The sequence below is a fragment of the Phacochoerus africanus genome, chromosome 11, assembly GCF_016906955.1.
Source record: "Phacochoerus africanus isolate WHEZ1 chromosome 11, ROS_Pafr_v1, whole genome shotgun sequence".
NCBI lineage: Eukaryota > Metazoa > Chordata > Mammalia > Artiodactyla > Suidae > Phacochoerus > Phacochoerus africanus.
This window is the reverse complement of record NC_062554.1, coordinates 131,776,497-131,796,826: the sequence shown is the minus strand read 5'-3', so window position 1 is coordinate 131,796,826 and position 20,330 is coordinate 131,776,497. Positions and strand designations below refer to the sequence as shown.

The window sequence follows — 20,330 nt, the reverse complement described above, 5'->3', positions numbered from 1 at the left end:
TGTGGTCTCACAGGGTGTGTACAGCTGTGGTCTGCTGTGATGACAGCACAGACTATTAGAACAAAATATGATGAGAATCTGGAGTGGGAAGTGGAGAAGGGGGCTCCCCTTCAAGTTTTTGCTCACATGTCCTCTTTTCAATAAGGACTATCCCGAATCCCTTTTCAAAATAGCTGCCTGCCGCCTCTGCATTCTGAGTTCCCTTACTCTGCTCAACAATTCTTTTTTCTTTTTCATTGCATTTATCATCCTTGTCCCAGTTGGCTATTGCCAAATAACAAACCATCCCCAAACTTAGTTGAAAGCAATGGTTTCCTCTCTCTCACTGTTGCGTTGGTTGATGAGACTTGCTTGGGTAGTTCTTGGTTGTAGTCTCTTCTGTGGTTGCTGCCAGACACCAGCTGGCACAGCAGGCACCTGTGCCTCACATCCAAGATGGTGCCTCACATGGCTGGATGTTGAGGCACTCGGCTAGGAGCGCATTTGGTACCATCCTCCAGAGCATCTTCATGTGGTCCCTCTATGGGGCTCAGGCATCTTACAGCCTGGCAACTGGGTCCAGGGGGCAGGAAGCAGAAGCCCCAGGTCAGTGACAGGCTGTGCTTGGAGTTGGAACACCATCACTTCTGTGTCTCTTAGTTACAGGATCTGCCCAGATTTACTGTTGTTGGAGGAGTGACAAGATTATATTGCTGAAGAGCACATGGGAGGGAAGATAGCATTGTGGCCACTGTTGGGAATACGGTTTGCCATACTTGGTGTCATGTAGAATTTATTTATTGTTATGTTTGTTTATTTATTTTTTGCTTTTTAGGGCCACACCTGCAGCATATGGAGGTTCCCAGGTTAGGGGTTGAATCAGAGTTACAACTGACAGCCTACACCACAGCCACAGCAACGCCGGATCCAAGCCATGTCTGTGACCTATGCCATAGCTCACGGCAACACCAGATCCCCCACCCACTGAGCAAGGCCAGGGATCGAATCCGCATCCTCATGGATACTAGTCAGGTTCGTTTCCACTGTGCCATGAAGGGAAATCCTGTTATGTTTATTTTTTGTTGACTCCTCTTAGGATAGAAGCCTCATGAGGGCAGGGGTATCCATTGATGAATACCAAGCAGCTTCACCCATACTTAGCACCTAAAAAGTATACAACAAATAGTTATTAAGTGTTCTAACAAATATGTCTGAGCCACTGTGTACAGATCGATGCCTGTCCTAGAGGGGTGGGCTTTTTTTTTTTTTTAATTAAAGTATGGTTAATTGACAGTGTGCCAATTTCTGCTGTACGGAAAAGTGACCCAGTCATACATATACATTCTTTTTCTTGTATTTTCTTCCATTAAGTGCTTGGATGTCGTTCCCTGTGCTGTACGGTAGGACCTTATTGCTTGTCCATTCTAAATGTAATACTTTGCATCTACTAACCCCAAACTCCCAGTTCCTCGTACTCCCTCCTCCTTTGCCCTTGGCAACCACAAGTCTGTTCTCTATGTCTGTGAGGCCTGTTTCTGTTTTACAGATAGGTGTATCTGTGCCATATTTGAGATAAGTAATGTCACATATTTGTCTTTCTCTTTCTGACTTCACTTAGTATTAGAATCCTAGTCGTATCCATGTTGCTACAAATGACATAATTTCATCCTTTTTTATGGCTTAGTAGTATTCCATTATATATGTACCGCATCTTAATCCATTCATCTGTTGATGGACCTTGAGGTTGTTTCCATGTCTTGGCTATTGTGAGTAGTGCTGCAGTGAATGTAGGGCTGCACGTATCTTTTTGAATGAAAGTTTTGTCTGGATATATGCCCAGGAGTGGGATTGCTGGATACTTTGGTAATTCTATATTTAGTTTTATGAGAAACCTCCATCTTGTTTTCCATAGTGGTTGTACCAAGAAGTATGGACTTTAATCCCATTCCTGACTTATATTCGTTTCTGTCACTTTTTTTTTTGTCTTTTTGCTATTTCTTGGGCCACTCCCGCAGCATATGGAGGTTCCCAGGCTAGGGGTCGAATCGGAGCTGCAGCCACCAGCCTATGCCAGAGCCACAGCAACGCGGGATCCAAGCCGCGTCTGCAACCTACACCACAGCTCACGGCAACGCCAGATCGTTAACCCACTGAGCAAGGGCAGGGATTGAACCCGCAACCTCACGGTTCCTAGTCGGATTCGTTAACCACTGCGCCACGACGGGAACTCCCCGTTTCTGTCACTTTTAACAGACTGTATACTCTATGAAGCAGGGATCTCACCTCTTCACTCAGCACTGAATGGCCCAGTTGCCAGTAAACGGTTGGGGCTCAATAACTATATATTAAATTAATGCAAAATAAGTTACCGATTCTGTTTGAAGCATGGAGAAATTCTGAAGAAGAGACTGAATTTGAACTGGGATCTGAAGGATAAATGGGATTTTTCCAGGAGAAGGAGGGATAGGGCATAAAGGCAGAAGAAAACCCGGAGAAACCAAAGGGAGGCATAAATGGGATAGTCGTGAATCTGAGCTGTGAGCCCCTGGGGCCTGGGTCTCCACCTGGTCTGACTTCCAGTCTGTTTCTCTTAGCGTGTAACTCCTAGCACACATATTCAGTGGTTGGGCGTTCGGGACATGCTTGTGGAATGAATGAGCATAATGTATGACCTCATCCCTGACTTTTTTGGGAGGAAAGTGTTAGGTTAGGTAAAAACCAATCATAATTCCTGCTAGTGAGAGGAACTTTTAAGTATAAGCCTGGCAAAAATGTTCTGAAGTATTAAAAATGGCTAAATTTTGAATATAGCAAAAGCAAGTTCAGTTTATCTATATTAGTAGCTTTCCATCAGTGTAGAGCTGTTTGTACGTGCATGTTGCCTTCTAACGTATTGTATGCCGAGTGGGCGATTGCAGTAAATTCCTTAGGGGCAACCTGAAACCTTAGATGAAATCTTCCTGGGAAAAGACTCATCTTTAGGTCAAGAAGAAAGAAGACTCAGGTGTGTGTCTTTCCTAGGGATGATGGAACCCAACAGCAAGACAGCAGAATTGTTAAATACATGGGTCCAAACACATTTTTTTCTGAAACTAAAAATACAGAAATTGCAGTTATAAGGTTTTAACAACCACAATGTGGTGCTTCTTTTTCTACAAACGTGTGACCCAGTCACTAACATGGCAAAGGAAAAAGTTAATTCAAGACCTTTGTATCTTCACCCCTAAAAAGCACTCAGCATCAGGTAAATAGAGAACTTGTGGCATGTTGACAAGTAGGTGGCTTCTTGTGCTTTCCATCCACATCGGGGGAAAAAAATCCGTAATTCCTTTATCTCCAATTAGATAGAGTTCTGGTAAATACCTGTACAGATCAACCCCTCCCTCAGCCCAGTTCCATATGAGAGTACAGCAAAGGGTGAAGATTGTGTGCACATGGTGACTCCTAAAAATGTAGATTCCGCGATGGATTTTAATTTGTATTCCTTGTCTATGACGGCTGTACAGCAACAGTGTCAAATTAAAGACGGCGTTTGAGACAGAAAGCAGCCTGTTCTCGCTGATCGTGCATCCTGTTAACAAGGAAAGACGTCTCTGATGCTTCCTGCATAAAAGAGCTCCGGTGGCCTCACCATCGCCCGTAGGTCCCTTGATGCCTTCTGTTCGTCAGGCTGATCGTTGTCAGCTCTGGAAGCTTTGTGTCTTTCCATTAGTCAGTCTTACTTATGTCCTGCCTTTCTGTAGCTCTGGGATTTTTTCTAGCTAGAGGCTGGTGGTTCATTTTGGAATATTTGAAACTCCCCCATCACTGCCATCTCAGCCAGTGGAGCTGAGTTCCTCACCTTTTCAGGGCGGTCCTGTGCCCCAAGACAGATGCTTTTAAGATGGTATCGTTTGCACATATATGCCACCCACCTCTTGATGAATATTTATACAGATACACGCAAGTACATTCATGCTCACACATAGGCACACACATCGGCTTTTTTCTTCTCTCTTATCAGATGCACCCAAGAATGCTGCCGTTTCATACCAGCCCTTCCAACAGATAGGACTGTAATCTGGTTTCCAGAAAGTGGTCTGTTTGGCCTCTCTTGAGACAGGGCGACTCTTGGAGTTTTCTCCTCGGAGGACATGTGCCTTTTGACTGCGAACCACCTTTGCCCAAACTGTACATTCAGAACATGGCTTGCGTGTTTCTCCTGGCACCGAGTTTCTCCTGGCACCGAGTCACGGTCTATAGACACACACCTCCAGGGTGGTGATGTACCTTCAGAGCTCCCCATGCGACACCCTGCAGGCCAGGCAGTAATACGTGCTGCTAGCACCTCTTTAAGGCTTAGTTAGTTCCTTCAGGATGTGCTATAGAAAACCTGTGCTATAGAAAACCGCCACGGGCCGGGCCTGCACTGTCCCCTGCACCCGGGAGGAGACGGGTCTGGAGTTGGATGGCACGTGGCCGCAGGCCCTCTTCTCCAGGGTTTCCTCGTGGACTTTGCCCTCGGCCTTCTCCTACTAGACACTGCTCCGTTGGGCTCTGGTTTCACCCCCTCACCCCACTGCTGAGGCCTGCACAGCCGCTCACCTGGGCTTCTGCTTGCTGCACATTGACCTGTAGCCCAGGTCCCCACCCCACTCCTGGGGTGAAGAGGTGGCAGCCCTTGCCTGGAAGCACACAGGGAGGTGTCGACCATTAGAGCAGTCTGAGCTCCAGCGGGAGTCGTGGGTCACTCCCAGAGGGGACAGGCGGAGGCCCGTGGGGCCATTGTGTGTGTTTTGGCCTCAGATCCCTCCCCCCCCCCCCAGAGCCCATACCTTGCATTCCTTTTGCTCCAGAAAGATGTGATTCTGGCCAAGAAGCTCCTGGTCCTTGCAGCTAGGGGCCCTCATGTTTTTTAGTAAAATAGCATTATTGCGATATAGTTCACATACCGTATCATTCACGCATTTAAAAGTACAACTCAGTGGCTTTTCGTGTACTCACAGATATATGCAGACATCACCACCGCCAATTTTAGAGCATTTTCTATGAAACTCACACAACACTGTGAATCAACTGTACTTCAGTTTTCTAACAAGTTAAATACATGTGTGACTCGTTCATTTTGCTATGCAGCAGAAATTGGCATAGTGTTGCAGATCAAATATAATAAAAAAGTAAACTAAAAAAATAAAATAGGCGTTCTGGATATGGCACAGTGGGTTAAGGATCTGGTGTGGTCACTGCAGTGGCGCATGTTGCTGCTGTGGCGCAGGTTCAATCCCTGGCCTGTGAACTTCCACATGCTGCAGGCGTGGCCCTAAAAATAAATAAATAAAAAATAAATACAAAGAGCTTGGGAAAAAAAACTAAATAGTCACACGGTGACGTATGGAATGATTGAAACTTCCGTGTGTTACACGGAACTACCCGGTATTCTGTGATGATCTCTATGGGAAAGACTCCGAAGAAGAAGGGATGTGTATGTGCACAAAGGAGTCACTTTGTTGTAGGGCAGAAACCACCACACCATTGGAAGTCAACCACACTTCAATAAAACTTAAAAAGAAGAGGAGTTCCCGTTGTGGCTCAGCAGGTTGAGAACCCGACATCGTGTCTCTGAGGATGCAGGTTCGATCCCTGGCCTTGCTCAGTGGGTTAAGGATCCGGTTAAGCTATGGAGTAGGTCGCAGATGCGTCTCAGATCCAGTGTTGTGGCTGTGGTATAGGCCAGCAGCTATAGCTCCGATTAGACCCCTTGCCTGGGAACTTCCATATGCCCCAGATGCAGTTGTATAAAGAAAAAAAAAGTAAAAAAAAAAAAAAGAAACCCTACCCTTTAGCTAACACCCCCATAATATCACTCCTTAGCATCCCCCCACCCCATGCTGAGGAACCAGTAATCAACTTTCTGTCTATATTTCTGTCTTTGTTTCCCTTTTCTGGACTTTTATATGAATGAAATCATTGGATATGTAGTCTTTTTGTGGCTCATTTCACTTAGCATGATGTTTTCAAGATTCACTCATGCTATAGCTTGTGTCACTATTTCATTTCTTTTTTATGGCTGAATGATAGCCCACTGTATGGCTACACTATGTTTTACTTATCCATTCATCTGCTGATGGACGTTTGAGTAGTTTGCATCTTTTGACTCTTGAGAATAATGCTGCTGTGCCCATTCTGTACAAGTTTCTATGTGGACGTCTCTTTTCACTTCTCTTGGGTATAAACCCAGGAGTGGAATTGCTGGCTCAAGTGGTAACTGTGTGTTCAATCACTTGCAGGACTGCCAAACTGTCTTCTAAAGTGGCAGCATCATTTTACATTCCTGCCAGCGGCGTGCGAGAGTTCCAGTGTTTCCACATCTTTGCCACCTTGTCGATCTGACTTTTTTGCTTCTAGCTGTCCTAGTGGGTGTGAACGCATGTGTGGTTTAGAAGGATTTTTCCCTTCTAATAGTTAAAAGAAAATTTTTTTTTTTAATTCAGCACCCTACACTGGGGGAGGGGTGAGAGGTCCACGGTAGTTTTACTAGTTACAATCTGGGCGAAGAGGACGTGGTTGCCTCATAAGAAGCAGGACAAGGGAGGGCTTTTGTGCCAAGGAAGTCTAATAGTTTTGTGTGCCCTGCAGTCTAACAGTTATTTTATTTTCTTATTTTTTGTCTTTTTAGGGCTGCACCCATGGCATATGGAGGTTCCCAGGCTAGGGGTCAAATGGAGCCATAGCCTCTGGCCTATGCCACAGCCACAGCAGTGCCAGATCTGAGCCGTGTCTGTGACCTACACCACAGCTCACGGCAATGCTGGATCCTTAACCCACTGAGCGAGGCCAGGCATTGAACCTGCGTCCGCATGGATGCTGGTCGGCTTTGTTTCTGCTGAGCCAGGACGGGAACTCCCTAATAGTCTTTTTTAATACTGTGTGCGCGTGCGCGCACACACACACACACGTTTTTAAAGTGTGCCCTTTTCCCGCGTCTGTAAAAGCCAGAGCTCCTCTTGCCTGTCATGATCATAGGGGAGATTTCAGTGTTTGTTGGTCTCATTGCTCAGAAGGAGTGTGGCGACCCGGGTGAGGCTTGGGTCGAGGAGGGTGGCAGGGGTGTGGTGGGCAAAGCGGGAGCAGACGGCGTGTGGCCGCGGCGCCGCAGCTGTCCCAGGCGATGGCCGCACCTCCTGTCGCCCCGTCTCACGGGTCCCTCTGTCTTGCAGGAGGCCTGGCGTTGGCCCAAGTGCTCTTTTTCTATGTGAAGTACTTGGTGCTCTTCGGCGTCCCCGCTCTGCTCATGCGCCTGGACGGACTGTCGCCGCCGCCCCTTCCTCGCTGCGTGAGCACCATGTTCAGTTTCACGGGGATGTGGAGGTCAGTGGCTTCGGGTTTGTGCAGGCCCTTCAGGGGGTCCAGTGGGAGGACCGCGGCTGGGCCAGCCTCTGAGCATTCGGGCCCCATGTGGCACTTCTTTTTTTTTTTTTTTTTTTGCATCTGTCTTAACAGCATGATGATCCGGGCTTTCTGACCCTTTCAAAAATACTGTCAGGCTGCAAAGCTCTGTGAGATCCGACAGTTTCTCACCACGTCTACACCCGGAAAGGAAGTTTCTCACCAAGCCCAAGTACAGATGCTCAAAGGGTTATGTCGAAAGTGGTTTCTTACTAACTTGGACATGGTGTAGATGTTGATTTTACCACTGTGTGTATTTATTGAGAAGGGACTTTACTTCTGGGACTGTAGATTAGGAAAATAGACTTAGGGAGTCCCTGTCATGGCTCTGTGGTAACGAACCTGACTAGTATTCATGAGGACATGGGTGCAATCCCTGGCCTTGCTCGGTGGGTTAAGGATCTGGCATTGCTGTGAGCTGTGGCGTAGGTTGCAGATGAGGCTCGGATTTGACGTGGCTGTGGTGTAGGCCGGCAGCTGTAGCTCCTGTTGGACCCCTAGCCTGGGAACATCCATAGGCTACAGGAATGGCCCTAAAAAGCAAAAGAAAAGATTTAGGATAATAGCACAGACCAGGTCTCAGATCTGAGGCAACTTGTTAAATCTGAACTTGAGGTTTCTTATCTCTTGTACGGTGATGAGAGTGATAGTAACACCTCTGGGTGATGTTTTGAAGATTAAATGAGCTCGTAGGTACATTTAAAGCATCTGGCACATGGGAGATATTTACAGATGTTAGCTTTTACCCTCATAGTACTCCTATACTCATGCACATGAAAGCTTGTTCTAAGTTTTCTTAGTCTTCCCGATTTTGCCCATAAACGTCCATAAATGTTTGGTTGGCCTGAAGTCTTTGTTCCAAAAGCTCCCTCAGCCCCCCTGCCGTTTCTGACTGTTGTTCTCCAGACAGGCTTGCCTGCCGCTGTGTTTTATTATCGCTTGCAGGGAGGAACGAGTGACAGCTGGCTCTGGCAATTGCAAACCCGGGGTGAGACCCTCGGGCGGGGGACTTGCATCTGCGGGAGTCGGCGCCGACTCTAACTGTGCTCTTTGGAAACCTCTGCTGGCCTCACCCTGGCCCTGGTCCTGCTCAGAAAATCCATTCTGGCTCATCCAGAGCTCGGCGAGTATTACTGTTGCTCTTGGAAAGGGGGTAGATGGTATCCAACAGCCTGGTTTTCTGTAGTAATTTATTGCAGAGGCTGCATTGATCTAAGCCTGTGTGAACGCATTTTATTTTTGGTCCACATTGCTTTCTGAGATTAGAAATGCCATCCAAATCTGGTAAGGAATGTCAGGTAATTGCTATGATTTGTCGTTAATTACTTCATTGAATAGCCTCTGTTGCCCGGCCCTTACTGGCAGGATTAGGAAGGGGGCTCTCTCTGGCTAGGGGTCAGGAAGCGGTTCTGATTTGAAAGGTGAACCTGGTTGGAAGGTTCCGTTCCCTTCTGATCTGCTCGTAAAAGTACTCTCCTGAATGAATGGGTCAGGACCTGGCATGATTTGCGGGGCATGTCACATGTGCCCATGGGTACCTGGCACGATTCCTCTGCCTCCTCGGTGTGAATGCTTGCCCTCCTGCATTTCTCGGGCAGCACATCTTCCTGCAAGGCTTCCCTGGGGCTGGTTGGTATAATCGAAAACCTTGACCCCTGGCGGGCATGCTGGCTCTAGGCTAATTGATTATTTTATTTTTTGTCCAAGATCCTCTGTTGTATGAAAACCACCAAGGTGGAGAATCTGCCAAGATCTTTGTCATTCTTGTTTAGAACTGGGCTCAGAGAGTGTAGACCCCAGGTTGTTGAAACACTCTCTCCTCCCTCTCCGTTTCTATGTGGCAAAGAGAGTTATTACGAAAAGTCACTCGGAGGAGGAAACTCTGGCTCTGCCTCCTCGGGGTGATGTTTAATGAGAGGTGCTTACAAGAGCATGAGATGAAATAACAGACACGGTCTTTCCCGGAAGTGACCTAGACCTGTAGCCCTGCTTCCTTTGGCAGGTGTGGCTGTAGATTTCCCCTTCACATTTGTTTTAATTTCTCGAAGGGTTTTCTGCTTTGCCAGTTGTACTTAGAAACCCATGAGCCTTCATTCCTTGTATGTAATAAGCACTCTACATTAAGTAGTTGAATTTAAGAAGGGAGAGGAACCCTTCCCAGTGTACAGTGTGAGGCTCAGAAGGAGTAGGTTTTTTTTTTTTTTTTTTAACTAAAAAAAGAAGAAAAAGTGTAGATTGTCCTTCGTGCTCTGTGTGACCTTCCTCCACTTTTAGTTTACCGTGTTCATGGTCAGCGTCTGGTCCTGTAACCCCACAGTGGTCCCGGTCCCCATTCTGTAACTTTTCTCTGTAAGAATGCATGTCAAGGGAAAATATAATTTCGAATTTGCAGCGTCTCTTTCCATCTGCTATTTCCGGGCCGTCACGGAGGCATTGCTGCAGACAGGCCATTGCGCCCCCTTCCTGGGTTTTAGGTTCGAGTAGAATTTTTTGAGTCATGAGCAGGTGTGAAAGCTAGTGCTACAAATCATTCTGCTGGGCCGTGGCAGCCACTCGTACAGTGACACAAAGGGCAGAGTGGTGGGGCGTGGAGGGAAGAGGTGTAAAAGCCATATCTAGAGATTGTGTCATGGCTGCCCAAGCTTCTAGAAAAGCCACACTGAATGGGTTTAGAACCAAGGATGAGAGATGGCTTTTTAGCCTCCCATTTGAAAGGAGCCTTACATCCCTGAGCACCGTGCTGACTGATGGCACGGTCTTTCCGTCCACTTAGCAGTGAGAGAAGACTTGAAGCTGGCAGCCTCTCATATGCCAGGAATCTCTGAGCTCTACATCACAGAAGAGATGAAATTGGCCATCAACAGGGAGATAATGTTCCCTGACATGATAGTTCAAATTGATCATGAAAAATTGCTCTTCTCCCAGATGGCCCAAACCCGAAAGTTAGGACCTCGTGGGTTTGTTTATTGCTTGTTTTCCCTACTAGCTCTTTTGCTTCGTGTAATTCTTGCTCAAGTATTTGCAGGCAGAACAAACCTCTAAGGAGTATGTGTAGTCCCACTTGTGTGATTTTTCTGTGGCTGTACAGACATGAGAAATTGAGATTTTCTGCCTAATTTGGGGGTTTCATGTTTTAATTTAGGCAGGCTGAGATCTGTAATGAGCATCTTTTGCCAGGAGTTATTAAAGATGACATTGTGTGTCTGAGGTTCCAAATTAGAATCTGATTCTGTTCCTCTGATTCGATTTCTAGCTATGGAAGCAAAGTGTGTGCAAAGGGATAGAATTTCCCATGGCGGCTGGTGAGTTATGGGTCAATTTCAGTTATCTCAGGAATCTCGCACAGCTCGCCCCCTGCATTTCTTGACTTACGATGCTCTCAGCACTTTGCAAGCAAACATATGCATCACTGCTTATCCCAGTGGGATGTGGGTGCAGTTGGTGGCTGCTAGACCTTAATGTATGGTGACCTCTTTAGGCTGGGGGTAGAGGAACCTGAGCTCCCTCTTTCAGTGGGCACTTACTGCGTGAGCTGTTAGGTCAATAGAAGAATTTGGGTCTCTGGGTAGAGAGTTGGTCCAGGCCTGCGATAGATGGGTAAGAACCAGCTACACAAACTGCTGCCTTTGAATCATGTTTAACCTCAAGTTGCAGGGCAGGATGGCAAGCATGGAGTTTGTGAAGAACACCGTATCTATAAGCGTTGCTGGGTGGAAAGCTGGGGAGCTGTGAACACAAAGGAGAAAAGATGCATATTAGCAGGGGCTGGTAGTAAGAGTTCAGTTTTTTTTTTTTTTCCTTTTTTTTTAGGGCTGCACTTGTGGCATACGGAGGTTCCCAGGCTAGGGGTCCAATTGGAGCTGCAGCAGCTGGCCTATGCCACAGCCATAGCAACCCCAGATCCAAGTCCCATCTGTGACCTGCACCACAGCTCACAGCAACATGGGATTCTTAACCCACTGAGCGAGGCCAAGGATCGAACCTGCATCCTCCTGGATACTTAGTCCAGTCCTTTCCCATTGAGCCACTATGGGAACTTCCTTTTTATTTATCTTTTTGAAACAACGTAGTAACTAGGAGCTTGTTACATAGTAGTTGTGTGATTTGGGCAAATAATTAAGGTGACCCAGAGGTCAGTCTTTTTATTTCTAAAGTGGAGATAATAATACATGACTCTGAGCGGTGATGGGAGGGTTGATTGAGCCCGGAGTATGCTCGGTCCTCAGGAAATGGTAGCTTCTTTCTTTCTTTCACTTGACAATCTAATGCAGCCAGACGTGACTAAGAGATGGGCTGGGTTGGGCAGGCAGTGGGCAGTGACGGGACAGTCCAGCTCTGAGCCTGAGACGTGGCAGTTCTGAGACACAGACCGTGGTGGAAAGGTGGCAGGCCCTGCCCGCTTTCCTCATCTGCTGAATGGCAGGCTGCCTGTTGCCACTAGACCATGTCTGCGTTCCCTTGTCATCCCATCATGACATTATCCGCAGCCACGTCGGACCGGGATGGCCCCCAGTATCCTCGGGTCAGCGGACTCCCACCGCCCTGCCTGCGTAATCGGGCAGACCATGGAACCTCCTTCTGCCTGCGTTTTCTAAGCTGTTGGAATAGAGCTAATCATAGTGCTTGCCTCGCTAGGGAGGTACGAGGGTTAAGTGAGCTGATGTGCTTAGAGCAGTGAACACAGAGCAGGTGCGTGGCAGACACCCATCTATTCGCTAGTAATCATAGCGGTGGACAGGAGGGGAAAGGCAAGGCCTGATAAGCGGGGTGGTTGAGAAGGTGGGAGGTGGTGAAGGAAGGTGATAACACGGGGAAGACGGGGGTTTCAAAGCGGCAGCAGGGGGTCCCTGGAGTCTAGCCCATCGCGTCCCCGCCCTCTGGGGGTTCTTTTTGGGAACAGTTTCCAGCTGAGGGACCTTGGCGTTACTTCCCATTTGGGGTCCCTCCCTTAGTCTGCCTTCCCCTCTTCTGAGTCGAGTCCCACAGGCTCAGACGACGCCTTTGTCTCTTCTTACATTCGCATTTCAAAAGCCCCTTCCCTTTTCCTCCAGACACAGGCTTCCATAAATTGAAGCGGAAAAGGGGTATCAAGTTGAGGCAAATTTTATGAAGCCATCATTATGTTTCGCTGTCCGGATTTATTTTCTCTTCAGAGACAGTTACTCTGCTCCCCTCTCCACTCTCTCCCTGTGTGGAGGATGTTTGCAGCCCACCTACCACCGAGCCAACCTCATACTTTTTTCCCAGTGAGATGCCCTCTGAGGCAGGAGATGCCAGGGCATCTTCAAAGGGTGGGTTTTCCTTGGTCACCAGATGCGGGGTCCGATTGCCCGGGTTTGACTCCTGACTCCATGCCTTCTGACCCTGTGACCCCCTCAGTGCCTTGGCTTCCTCCTGGAGCTATCACCTGCGCTGGTCAGGGCAACAGCCACGCTCCACAGGAGTTGCCCCTGGACGTGCGCAGAGCCCAGCAGGCGGTAAGCTCTTTGAGGGCAGTGATCAGATCTGGGGTGTTTCACACCCTGTCTCCAGCACCCTCCCCGGTGCCCAGTGTGTGGTGGGCACTCAGAAAGTATGTGCTGAATGGACGAATGGTCGCTCTTTGCTGAAAATGGGATCACGAGGTCCAAAGAGCCAGCTTTTCAAATATTTTGGCTGGCGGCTGAGGGGCTGCTCCATGTCATCTGTGCCGACACGCCTTCGCCTAGATGCACACGCCGTGCCCACAGTCAGTACCCCACCCTCTCCATCTCTCTGTTTTTCCCATTAAGTGTGCGTACACGGTGTGCCAAAATATTGTGTCTGCTTGCACTTTTCCTGAGAACGAGTCTGCCTGGTGAGGAATGGGGACTGCACGCCTTTCTCACTTAATGGTTATCATTATTTTATCAGACATTGTATCACATCCTAGATACCAGATGAGAGAGAAGGTTGCAAACGTACGGGAAGAAAAGAGATTCCATTCAGACGTCGCTATGAGGGAGGAGTTTGACAGCTGTTGGTCTTTGGGGGGAAGGTTTTTCCGAGGGAGGGGCTGTCAGAAGAAGTTCTGATCTCTCGTGGTGGGAGATGGGGAATGTGGAAGCAGGACTCCGAAAGAAGCGTTTCGGAATCACGGCCTCACAGTGAATACAGGGACCCCTGAACAACGCAGGGGTGGGGGCACTGAGCTGCCTTGCCGTCCAAAACCCACAGATAATTTATAGCCGCTCCTCTGGGTCTGGGGTTCCACATCCTTGATTCAATCAACCTTGGAGCACACACTGCTGTCGTCTTTACTGTTGCAAGAAATCCGGTTACAGGTGGATCCACACAGTTCAAACCCGTGTTGTTCAAGGATCAACCCTTATAGTAGGAGTAATAATAATAACAGCAGCTGGGGCAGCTGCAGCAGCAAACCTTTAGTGCTTATACTGTGAAAGCCACATTTCTAAGTGCTTTTATGGATTATTTATTTATTTATTATTTATTCTGTTTATTCTTTTCATTCTTTTTATGGCTGCACCTGCGACCTATGGAAGTTACCAGGCTAGGGGTCAAATCAGAGCTGCAGCAGAGGCCTATACCACAGCCACAGCAATGCAGGATCTGAGCCGCATCTGTGACCTACACCACAGCTTGCAGCAACGCTGGATCCTTAACCCCCTGAGTGAGGCCAAGGGATTGAACTTGCATCCTCATGGACACTCTGTCAGGTTCTTAACCCACTGAGCCACAGCGGGAACTCCTCTGAGTGCTTTCACATATTTAGTTTACTTAATCCTCATGAAACTCCTATGCTGTAGGTTCTATCCCCCGCCACTTTACAAAGGATGAGGCGGATGGAATCATAGCCGAAAGCCTTCAGTCACCCTGCTGGGCAAGCTGGTGCTGGGATCCGAGCCCAGGCACCAGGTTCTGGCATCCGGCGAGTCACTGCCTTTCAGTGCCTCTGGTGTATGGACCTGAGCAAGTTGCTCCACCAGGGGGTGGAATGGAAGGCCTGGGGCACAGGCTGGAACTTGGGAGTACCTGAGCGTGAGGCTGGCTTTTTATGCCGACTCCCTGGGAAGGGAGCTGGTGCGGGGAGCGATGGGGAGGGGGCAGTCCGGCAGTGGGTTGACCTCGACCTACCACGGGATGAGGCAGGGAGTCACCATTTAGCCGTGAGGAACTGACTGAGGGATTGGTGTGGGGGCCCTTATACACAGACAGCTGCCTCCATGGAGGTTGGGGGGGGGGCTTCACCTGGTGCCCACATGGAAACTTGACCTTGCTTCCCTGCCCTTGTCGCCTCCTGTGTCCTCTGGCCCATGGCCGCTCCCTCCTCTGTTTCTTTATCTTCAGGCAAGGTGTTCTGAATGCATTGGCCTTTAGGGGCCCAGCTTTTTTTTTAATCATCATGGCTCCCACGAGCCAGGGTCTGTTCGGTTTTGGCTCTACCAAAACGTGTCTGATCAAGTCCCGTAAACTCTTGGAGGAGTGGGAAAGGAGTGGAGCAAGTGACACAGTGCCAGGTATACTTGCCAGGCCCTGGGCTGGTCATTTGTGTTCTTCGTGTCAAGGTGCAGCTCATGCATTACCACCAAGGTACAAAGTGAGTGTGGTGTCTCTGTTTCGAGCAGTGGATCCACTCTTCCTCATCAGGAATTCTGGGCCTGGGGCTAGAAAGGGGAGTTTCAACTTTAAAAGCCAATCGGCAAATACTGAGTGGCTTTGTGGTAGTTGCTGTTTTAGGCTCTAGATAGAAAGTAGCGAGAAAAAAAGCAGAACAACGTCCTGACCTTGTGGCACTTCCATAACAATAATGAGGAAGACAGGAAACAAAATAATTAAAGTATGTGGTGTGTTGGAAATTCACAACTACTATGGAGAGAAATGCATCGGGTGGAGGTGGGGGGCAGAGCTGCTGCTGTATTAGGAGGGGTGGATGTGGTGGTTTCGCTGAGAAGGGGCCGTCTGAGCCTTGATCAGAGGACGGAGTGGCTGAGCAGAGTGTTCTCAGCAGATGCGGGACGGAGAGCGCGGGGTGTTTTTGGAAGAGCAGGGCTGCCGTGTGGCGGGGCAGACGGAGCGAGGGTGAGCGTGGTAGCAAGTGCCGGCCCAAGAGAACAGGCTCTCCGTTTTCGGGCCTTTGGATCTTGTCTTTGCTGAACGAGCGTGAAGCTCTGCGATTGCGCGCACGCTCCTTTGGGACCGTTTGACCTTCCTGACGAAGTCACCGTTTCATCAGTGCATAAGGATCCTCGTTATTGTTAATGGTTCCTGTTCTGAGGTTTATTTAGTCTGATGTGAATATACTGACTCCAGCTTTCTGTGGCACATTCTTAGTCCATGCTTTTCCTTTTAACCTGTTTGTAATAATTAAAATACTTTTTTTTTTTTTGTAGACAGCATAGAGTTGAGTTTTACTTTTTCATCCAAGCTGACCATCTCTGCCATTGGGGCATTTAGGCCATTTTCTTTTTTTGGCCACACCCGAGGCACGCAGAAGTTCCCAGGCCAGGGACTGAACCTGAGTCACGGCAGTGACAGCGCCAGATCCTTACCCACTAGGCCAGCAGCACACTCCCTAGACCATTTTAGAGTTAATGTAGTTGTGGGTAGGGTTGCACTTAAAGCTACCGTCCTCTTTTTACCGTCCTCTTTTTACCTTAAAGCTACCGTTTTCCTTTTATCCATCCTGTTATTTGTTCTTTTCTTTTTATTCCTCCATGTCTCGCTCTCTCTCTCACACACATCTCTCTATCTGTATCTCTCTGTCATGCTCACATATACATCTTAATGTAATATTTACTTTTCTCGTAAGATGAGGAGCTCACGTTTGTTGACAGTTTACTCTGTGTCAGTATGTGGAACAAAGTATTTTACTAAGATTAATCACCCCGTACAATAGCTGTCTGAAGCAGGGTGTATTTCCTTTGTGTGCAAGTTGGCAAGTTGGAGCTTACACAGGTCACTCTGCTCACGTGGCCTTGAATCCCGATCAGTTCAGTAGCATCATCTGAGTTCTTATCACTCCTTTCCTCTTCTGTGATATTATCATGCTCTCCAGTTACCGGAATACAGCTACATCTTTTCCTTTAACTAGATGGGCAGATTTTACCATTGTAACCGTTTCTCAGTGTGCAGTTGCGTGGTATTAGGTGCATGCACGTTATTCTGGGATCATCAACCTGCTCATCTTCCCAAACACGAATTCCACACCCGTGAACAGTAACTCCCCATGCTGTCCTCCCCCAGCCCGCTTCTGGTACTGTCAATTTCTTTGTATAGATCCAAATAGCCCATTTGGCATTTTACGTCTTTCTGTCTGAAGAGCTGCCTTGGCCTTTTGGTCTGCTGGCAATGAATTACTTAAACTTGTGTATCTTTTTTAAGGAAACTATTTTTATTTTGCCTTCAATTTGGAAAGAAAGTTTTACTTGGATATAGAATTTTATGTTGTCAGTTATTTTTTTTTCTTTCAGTATCTTAAAGATGTTTCTCTATTACCTTCTGGCTTGCATGGTTTCTGACAAGAAGCCTGATGCCATTCCTTTGTATGTACGTATATGCTACGTTTCTTTTTTCCCCTCTGGGTGCCTTCAAGATGTACTCTGTTATCTTTGGTTTCAGCAGTTTGTGATGTGTTTAGATGTAGTTTTTGTTTGTTTTGTTTTGTTTTATGCTTGGAATTCTCCGAGCTTGGGTCTGTGGTTTATTTTCTTCTATTAATTGTGAAAAATTCTTGGCATCATCTCTTCAAATGTGTCTTTCCTATCATTTTCTCTTTTCCTTCTGGCCCTCCAATTAGACAGTCTGGTAAGAGCTCATAACTCTTTGATGCTCGGGTTGGTGTCTCGCTCCCTCCCCAGCTCAGTTATCTCTCTCTTTTCTCTTCCTCTTTGTGTTTCGACTTGGATACTGTCTGTTGGCCTATCTTTAAGTTCATCGCTCCTTTCTTCTGCTGTGTCCAGTCTGCGTCTTTAGATCCCTGTCCAAAGTAGTAAAGGAAGATGAGGATGGACATTGGAGTTGCCCCCCACCCCAGAGGTCACTGGTGACCATGACAACAGCAGTTACAGCAGGGTGGGAACAAAAGCCCCGTCAAAATAGAATTAAAGGAGACTGTGGGTCTTATTTGACCCCCAGGCACTTGTGCGGAGACTAATGAGGAGAAGCTGGTGAATAGGGCTTGTTCAGGGCCCAGCCCTCCTCTCTTCCTGACTTGACCTCACCCCAGTTCTTTGGACTAGGCAGACCCTCTGAGTCCTGGCTGGGCCTGGGCAAGGCTGGGCACCACACTTTGTGGTGGGCTCAGCTTGCCATTCATCACAAGTGTCCCTAAACCAGATTTATCGGCTCTCATCTTTCTACCGTCCATGTGGAACTTCTGGATCCCTTCTTGCTGTAGGGTTGCTGAAGGAGTCTCTGCAATGGCACTGAGGCTCCCTCTTTCACTTTATATTTATTCCAACATGGCCACTCTTTGTTTCAGAAAACATCCTGCAATGCAGTCTGAGTTCCAGCCAGAGAGGAAAGCTGGCGTCTCTCTGCCTTGGATTTTTTTTTTTTTTTGTCTTTTTTGCCATTTCTTGGGCCACTCTCGTGGCATATGGAGGTTCCCAGGCTAGGGGTCTAATTGGAGCTGTAGCTGCCAGCCTACGCCAGAGCCACAGCAATACAGGATCTGAGCCTCGTCTGCAACCTACACCACAGCTCACGGCAATGCCAGATCGTTAACCCACTGAGCAAGGGCAGGGATCAAACCCGCAACCTCATGGTTCCTAGTCAACCACTGTGCCACGACGGGAACTCCTGCCTTGAATTCTTACCTCCACTTCTATAATAGACTTGCCTTTTAGGATGCCACGGGGTAGGCTCGCAGGAAAGGAGGCCAGGACGTGTTTTCACGTTTCTTCCCCTCCTCCATCTCTTCCTCCCCCTTCCCACCATCCACCAAGTCACAGAGACAGATTTTCTACTTCCTCCTCCTCTTCTCTTTGTACACATGTTCTCCTTTAGGGCAGGAAGCCTCGTGGTCCAAACCTCATAGGTACAAGAGGGGTGTTCTTTGTCCGCATGGGGAAAAATACTCTGACCTGACTCGGTTAGCCTTGGTGCTGAATTTGTGAGCAGTTGGACAACCAGGAACTAGGGACTGCTGAGGACAGCATACATTGATTCAGTTAAAAAAAATCATGTTAGAATTAACTTTCTTATTCTTATGAAAGTATTTTTGGACATGGATTTAGATGGTCGGCATCACCGTCAGAGAACTAGAGATGTGAGTAGTGACGTCAGTTACTTTTCCAGAGTCGCATAGGGAGCACATTCTAATTGCATTAAAATCTTCAGTCCTAATCCGCTTAAGAAGAAAGGTTGAGATGTCTAATGCATTTACTTATAGATGCGTGTATAAAAATTCATACCTTCACTAGCACCGCAGGTAAATAGGTTTCCTTTTCCCATTATACCAAGAAGAAAGGCAGAAATACTCGATGTCACCTACCTACTTGGTGAGTCCTGAGAGTTCAGATACTCGAGCTGCAGGCCTGTTTGCTGCCATCTTCATCATGACCCGCCTGACCGTAGCACACATTCAAAGGCTTCTCTTAGCATGCTAACAAAATTCCCTGATGCTGTCCAGCTGCTTCCCAGATGGACGAGATGAATGCTCTGTCTCCTCCTAAGGGCTGGAAGCTAGAGATCACCTGCAGGGTAAAAGTGAAGACGAGTTCTCTGCCTGCGGTGCTTGAAAATGATGTTCCGTTGCTAAGCATGACAATCAAAACTGGCTCCAACCCACCAGTTCAAGCGTTTCTCCCTCACTTCGTATTACAACGGGCCGGAACGGGGCCTCGTCCCTTGGTCCAGCCTATCCGTTTCTTTCACAAACCTCCATGACTTTGGTGCCGATACGCTAGTACCAGGGGCTCACTGGAATGCTTCTCTTGCCATCAGGCAAAATACCCCTTACTCCTCGGCTCCATCCCAGCCTCAGTGTCCCCTTTTCTGTCAAGCTGTGCTCAACCCCCCAGACAGAGGGGTTGCACACCCCTTTGCTCCACGGTACTGTGTCTGTTCACGTTTTAATACTTGTTTGTGTTATTACGGTCGCTGAGTCTAGCTCACTGAGCTTTTGAAGGCTGGAAACTACCATGCTTTACTTATTTTGTTTGGTGTCATTGGTATTTAATGCAGCAAATGTCTGATTTAGCAAGAGCCGGGCTATCCCAAGTGTGGTCTGGGGAATGGCAGCATCAGCCTCTTCTAGCAGCTTTGTTAGGGGTCCCACCCAAGACCTACTGAATCAGAATCTGCTTCTTTTTTTTTCTTTTCAGGGCCACACCCGCAGCATACTGAAGTTCCCAGGCTACGAGTCAACTTGGAGAGAAGCTGCTGGCCTCCATCACAGCCACAGCAATGCCATGTCCGACCTACACCACAGCTCATGGCAACGCCAGAGCCTTAACCCACTGAGCAAGGCCAGAGATCGAACTTGCATCCTCATGGATACTAGTTGGGTTCTTCACCCACTGAGCTACAATGGGAACTTTTTTTTTTTCCGCCCATGGCAGGTGGAAATTCCCGGGGCAGGGATCGGACCTGTACCATAGCAGCGACCTGAGCCACAACGGTGACAACTCTGGATACTTAATTGCTGTCAGGCCACTGGGGAAGTCCCAGAGTCTGCTTTTTAACAAGATCTCTTAGGAACATTGTGTGCATGTTAAAATTTAAGAGGCACTGGGCAGGGCTAGGCGGCTTCTAAGGACTCCTTCTCCCTGACACCCCATGACTATAGATGCCCTGGAGTGACTGCAAAGCATCTTTGAATATTCTCATCTTACTGTCTAGTGGGTCATGGGGACTGGGCCTCAGAGGAACTCCAGCAGGAGCTTTTGCTGGTGCTCTTAGGGTGTCTGAATGGGTAGGGGCAGGATGAGCTCGATCTGCCCCAG

The 20,330-nt window shown here is 48.0% G+C and overlaps 1 protein-coding gene across 7 annotated transcripts in view; it reads left to right on the top strand.

The window, feature by feature from the left end:
- HHAT (hedgehog acyltransferase) overlaps positions 1-20,330 on the top strand; it is a 316,237-nt gene that overhangs the window by 131,134 nt on the left and 164,773 nt on the right. For all 7 annotated transcript variants that reach the window (XR_007130843.1, XM_047753082.1, XM_047753081.1 and 4 more), the window contains one exon: positions 7,176-7,326. Coding sequence is in view for 6 of the 7 variants with exons in the window: in XM_047753082.1 (XP_047609038.1) it covers positions 7,176-7,326 (151 nt within the window). In the remaining variant the exon portion in view is untranslated. The remainder of the gene's footprint in view (positions 1-7,175; positions 7,327-20,330) is intronic.